The following is a 5,911-nucleotide window of genomic DNA, read 5'->3' as shown; positions in this document are numbered from 1 at the left end:
TATGTGATATTATCCTTAGCCTTATCGTCTAACACTTTAGCTGTAAAAACTTCTGAATTATTGGATCTTATGGATAAGATTCAATAAGAGCAAATTAGAGATTATTGGGTAAAGCTTCACTAATATAAGTGGCTTCGATAGTTGAAAGGATATTCAGTACCCAATAAGGTAGAATTCATTAGGGTTATGTTGATAGGGACCTCTATAAATAGGAGGGAACCAATGGGATCATAGGCTAGACCCTTTTTAGCGGCCACCTCCTATACTCCTCTCCCTCTCCTCCTCAGCTGATAGCTCCAATTAGGGGGCATATGGATAACAAGAATGGTTGGCCCCTTCTCGATCACGTGATGCACATGGAGAGGAGAATCGTATAGCGATCTGAGGAGCGTTTTCGCTACATTTACTATGTGGATCACCACTAGAGAGGAGGACAGTTGACCTCCTTCATACTCTCTCACAGATTTATGTGTTTTTAAGGATATGCAATCTCTCTAAGTAACATATCTTTTATATATATGTAGTTTTCGGTTTTATGGGTTTTTACGTATCAATCTTCGCATGATGACGAGAAACTATTTTCTGGGAGAAATCTATGATTTTTATTTTATATTCTTTTGCTACACATATAATGCTACCCCAGGTTTCCCAATAAGGACATCCTTGGTATCTCAAGTTTAAGGACCAAATACACAACTGGGACGATGGAATCGCTATCTAACAATGAGGTATCATCAACCATCCGATATTCTTTGAGTTGATCAATTAGTGAACTTATTCTTTAATAAGTACCTACACCGTATCTCTGGTGTTCTCATATGAGCAGCTTTGATACTAGCTTCCTCCATCATATAGATGGGTATATAGCACATTAATATGTCTAGTTATCTCAATGTCTCTTTCGAGTAATATACAATCGGGATTATTTAGTGTTTGTGTTTAAATAAAAATTGGTCTCATTATTATGATCCCATCATGATTTGATTCTCATTGTACATATTTTTGGATATCACAATATATGCAACACGTAACATAAAATGAGAAAAATATCAATAAATAATAATAAGCAAAAAGAGTGTGTATCTTGTCACACATGCTATTACTTACGTGATTAGCTTGCAAGACACCTATAACTAGTAATCTCTCACTTGTCCTAAAGCCGATCATATATGTGTCTGATCCCCATCAAACCCATGTGATCCTCAAAGACAATATGAGATAATAGGTTTATCAGTGTATTTACGATATTATGTTCGGATAGAAATTTTTTCACTACTATAGCTCCACAGGCCATGATCTCTATGATCAGGTGGAACTTCCTTAGGATATGCTTGGACTTCTGATGAGACCTGGGTTCTTTTGCTTGAGCAATCATCCCATTATTGATGCAATATAAGAAAATCGACTCCTTGCTGCTTGGTATGACTCTTAGATTTATTATGAACTTTCTCATCCAGACTTTCTCCTTTGTTGCTTGTACTATGTTTTTGTGGTTGAATCAGTAATAGTATCTTGCTAAGAACTCTTCCAGCATACTACTCCTCCATTTAGGGTAAACACATACCCTAACTTATACTTACTATCATTGATATTAGACTAGAAACTCGAGTTCATGTAGCCCTCAGCCTTGAGGCTATTTCCTCTATATACCAATAAAAGATCCTTAGTCCTTCTCAAGTACTTAAGGATGTACTTTACTGCATTCCAATGTTCCAAACCTAGATTCGCTTGATATCTGCTCGTAACACTTAGAGCATGTGAAATAGCATATATGATAGATCATATTGTCGAGGCATGAGTATCATATCCATATCTGTCCTTTCTTTAAGAGTCTTTGGGGACACACTTATAGAAAATGATATCTTATACCTCATCGGTATAAGACATCTCTTGAAATTTTTTATGTCAAACTTTTCGACAATAGTGTCTATATACTTAGATTGGGATAAGCTAAGTATCATCTTGGATATATTTTTATAAATCCAAATCCCTAAGATATATGATGTTTCCCTTAAATTCTTTATGGAGAAATATCTAGATAACCAAGTCTTTACTGTGGAGAGCATTCATATATTATTCTTAATGATCAAGATATCATACACATAATAACATCAAGAAGGTGATAGCGCTTCCACTTATGTTCATTTACACACAAGACTCATTTTTATTCTTAACAAAGTAATAAGATCTGATCGCCTCATCAAACCTTATGTTCTAACTTTGGAAAGTTTGCTTTAGTCCATCGATGGACTTAAGCAACTTACACATTTTATTTGGACTTTCTTTGGATGTAAATCCCTTAGGTTATATCGTATACATCTCCTTCTCGAAGTTATTATTAAGAAATATGATTTTCATGTCTATATAATATATCTCATAATCATAATGTGTTATTAATAGAATTTAGATGAATTTTAACATATCTACGAGTGAGAAGATTTCGTTATAGTCAACATTTTATCTTTGACGATATCCCTTAACCATTAACCTTATTTTATAAATTTTCATCTTTCCATTTACAGAAAAGTTCACTCGTGCAACTGCACAATTTGCAAGTATCAAAATCGATGAATGTTACAACAACAGTTCGCAGTTTATTCAGTATCAATGTGACATGAGTTCATCGTGCGTACATTATGATTTTTTTGTAGGAATTGCCTCCTTGATGACTTTGAGAGATTCGGCCAAGTCATCCAATAGCTGGTGCGGATATGGTATCGTCGACTCATCTACTGCGACGACTATCTTCATCGTGTTCATGTAACTCTGATAATGCAGCGTCAGAGCCTGTAAATTACCGATGACCACAAAAACGACAAAGCCATAGCTCAGACGCATTCATAGATGAAGAAGCTAAACTTGAAAATGAAACTAATACGTTTGTGAGAAGCGTTTGCGATCATCACACCACCACAAAGTTCAAGAAATGAGTTTACGAGACAAACTTACATGGGGATGGCCATATACACTGGGAGCAAGGTACAGGATCGGGTGGCCGTAGAAGCTAATTTCGTCGACTGGCCCGACAACATTCGAGTAAGAAAATGTGGTGTTAGAGATGAGTCCATAGGTCATTGCGGCTCCTCCCTGTAGTTCACAGAGCACAACACACACCCTTGTAAGACCTTCGGATCGAACTCCACGAGGACGGCGAAAGCAAAGCAGCATCCTATAATTGCAACAATTTTTGCTGATATCATCATAATAAAAGCCCAAAATTTGAAGAACTCATAGCTCATGCATACTGTTTGGAACATTCGAAACCAAGTTTTCTAGTTCGAAACAGGGGAATGAAGTTGGTGGCATTTGTTGATTCATGGAGTTGAAGACATTCTATGAGGTGAGGTGTTAATAAAGTTTCCCGAACTGACTATTTGGACATGAAAATAGTTGAAATCAGAATCTCGATAAGGGAGTCTCACGGTGAGGGCGGTGAAGGCATAAACAATTATATTCCTGATATGGTGGCGCAGCTACCATGAACATTGCATACCTACCGTTCACAACATTTGGAACCTACTTTTCTGATATTATGTCAGGTATAATGAATTCCCATTCTTTGGTATAATAAACCTCACCTTGACCCCAAACATTTTGATCAAGAAAGTGGCACATCGATACGCTAACACAGCCTGCAAAGAGTTCTTCTTCCTGTCCACAGCTGCCTTTCCCTTGCGGACGTAGTCGAGGGGATCTTCGTACATCGCAATCGGAAATGGCAAGATGACGTAGCTGATCAAATTCCCCCACTTGACCCCACAATTTTTGCCCGCCATCATCTCTGCTAAATCCTGCTTCTTGTCCAAACAATCAACACAAGCATATGGAGAGATCTCCCCCCATTAATCACAAATCATTCAAGGTAGACTCTTACATGAATCTCAAGCTTTGGTCTCATGTTGATAATCATGGCTGACCGGAGTCGGGTGCTCGCCTTGAGGAGCTGCTGCTTCTTCCCATCATTAGTCTCACCTAGTTAGAACATGCACAACAAATCTTCGAATAGAACACTGAAACCAAATATATTGATGAATAGACCGCTGAATGATCGTTTTACCATGCCTTCTGTGGAGGTAGCGAGAGATTCCGGCAGATGTGACACCCACAAGTACATCATTTACGGTCTGCGAGGCACACACAACACTAGCAGCTGTCAGCTTAGATAGGTAGGAGCTGTCTCAGAGAGCATGGAGAAGGTGAGCTTACACAGTGCATGGAGTTCTTGATGTCCTTGACGTCGTCGAGACTCACGGTGCGATGCACGACGCGCTTGGAGCGGAACTCCACGCCCTCTCCGCCCTTCAACGCCGTCGGGGTGTCCTTCAACCATATGGAAGTGGCGACGAGGACGACGAAGTCGACCAGCGTGTTCCATGAAACGACGAGAACGGTCCAGATGTAGAGGAGCAGAGCGAGGGGGGACGCGGAGGTCGGAGGTGGAGGCGGCGGCGGTCGGGATTCGGGTAGGGTGGGGAGGGAGGCGGGGTCGGCGGTGCGGCGGGTGCAGGCGAGGAGAAGGGAGATGAGGGAGGCGCCGTCTCCGAGGGAATGGTGGATGCGGAAGACTGCGACGGCGGCGGCCTCGGAGGTGGGGATGTTGAGGAGGTGCAGCTCCCAGAGGGGGCGGGAGGAGTTCATGGGGACGGTGGTGAGGGATGCCACGTAGTCCTCCACCAGCTGGTCCGGGGAAGCGGTGTCGGAGGAGGAGCTCTCCGGGTGGAGGTCGGGAACGACGACGTGGTCGTCGACGTCCACTTTTGTCGGTTTCCACCTCAACGTCGTCCCCTCGCGGTCGTCGTTGCTCACCTGCTCGTTTCCAATTCGCGGATTAGGTCGTTGATGAAAGTTCCAAACCCGGTAATCGATACGGATTCGAATCCGACAAGCCCATGAACATGATGTGACATGGATCCATTATATGGGATCCATTACGATCATCAAATGCACTCAACTCCACGACCTACCTCCTTTACCGTTGGGTGTTAAGATGAGGCCCGCAATCTGGCTTGCTGCCTTATCCAATAGCAAGGCGGGTCGTAACAAAAGCACTGCCCTCAGAGTGCGTCAACACAAAGCGAGAAAATAGACGGCGTTACCTGGACGCTGGAGAAGCGGGGGTGGCGGGCGAGCGTCGCCTCCAGGCCGGCCTTGATGATGGCGACGTCGAGGGGCTTGCCGAACCCAAGAATAGCGATGATGTAGCAGTTCGTGTGCTCCTGCCGGAACACCAGCCCCGCGGGGCTCACCGGCTCCTCCTTTACTTGATCTCCTTCCTTCTCCTCCGCTCTTCCACTTTGACAGCAGCTGCTGCTGTTGCTTCTCGAGATCTTTAGCGATAGCTGCGGCGTGCTCTCCGGTTCCATGGCTACCTTCTCGTGCGGCTGCTGCTTTGGAGGATTTGGATCTCGAGTTGACAGAGACAGAGAGATCTGCTTGGCCACAAAGGAGGTGGACTTTTGACTTGTTCCTTGGACGGCTCCATCATCTCCGATCGATGGCATACTTATACACTCCGATTGATTGACATTTTGTCCTCTTGACCGTATTTTTGGGCTCCTCTCGACAAGATTTCTTCCCTTATATGTCCTTAGAATCGATTAAGGCGTATTAAGCCTTGGGGGTTGGGGGACACAAATTGTCAAGCGTGCCTCATAAATATAATTGACATTAATACTCGTTCTCAAATACTAAGGATTTTATATAATATAAATCCTTAAATAAAAGTAGCTCAAATTAGTGATTGAGGACCACTTATTGTAGCGGTTAATCGGAATCTTTGTAAGGGATATTAATAAAAAAAGGGTTGTATAAGGAAGATTTTGATATTTGAAGATCCATACATGCAATGTTAAAAATAATTATATTGTAATTATTTTTTTCTTTATCACACTAATAATCCAAATTAAATAAA

General features: G+C 42.2%; 1 protein-coding gene across 2 annotated transcripts; it reads right to left on the bottom strand.

Annotated features, from left to right (window-relative positions):
- Positions 1-2,572: 2,572 nt before the first annotated feature.
- Positions 2,573-5,619, bottom strand: LOC135585553 (wax ester synthase/diacylglycerol acyltransferase 11-like). Of its 2 annotated transcripts, XM_065166291.1 has the most exons (7): positions 5,097-5,613; positions 4,207-4,806; positions 4,058-4,124; positions 3,875-3,972; positions 3,579-3,791; positions 2,950-3,087; positions 2,573-2,787 (listed from the first exon to the last, which is right to left on the bottom strand). In XM_065166291.1, exons 1-7 carry the CDS (start codon positions 5,499-5,501, stop codon positions 2,635-2,637), a joined length of 1,674 nt encoding a protein of 557 aa, XP_065022363.1. In that variant the 5' UTR covers positions 5,502-5,613; the 3' UTR covers positions 2,573-2,634. The 2 variants fall into 2 exon arrangements, with proteins under 2 accessions (XP_065022363.1, XP_065022364.1); XM_065166292.1 differs by lacking the exon at positions 2,573-2,787 and having other exon boundaries at positions 2,964-3,169; positions 5,097-5,619.
- Positions 5,620-5,911: the final 292 nt, after the last annotated feature.

Source organism: Musa acuminata, chromosome BXJ3-9 (assembly GCF_036884655.1).
Source record: "Musa acuminata AAA Group cultivar baxijiao chromosome BXJ3-9, Cavendish_Baxijiao_AAA, whole genome shotgun sequence".
In the NCBI taxonomy this organism is placed as follows: Eukaryota; Viridiplantae; Streptophyta; class Magnoliopsida; order Zingiberales; family Musaceae; genus Musa; species Musa acuminata.
Note: the sequence above shows the minus strand (reverse complement) of the source record. Positions and strands in the feature narration are given on the sequence as shown.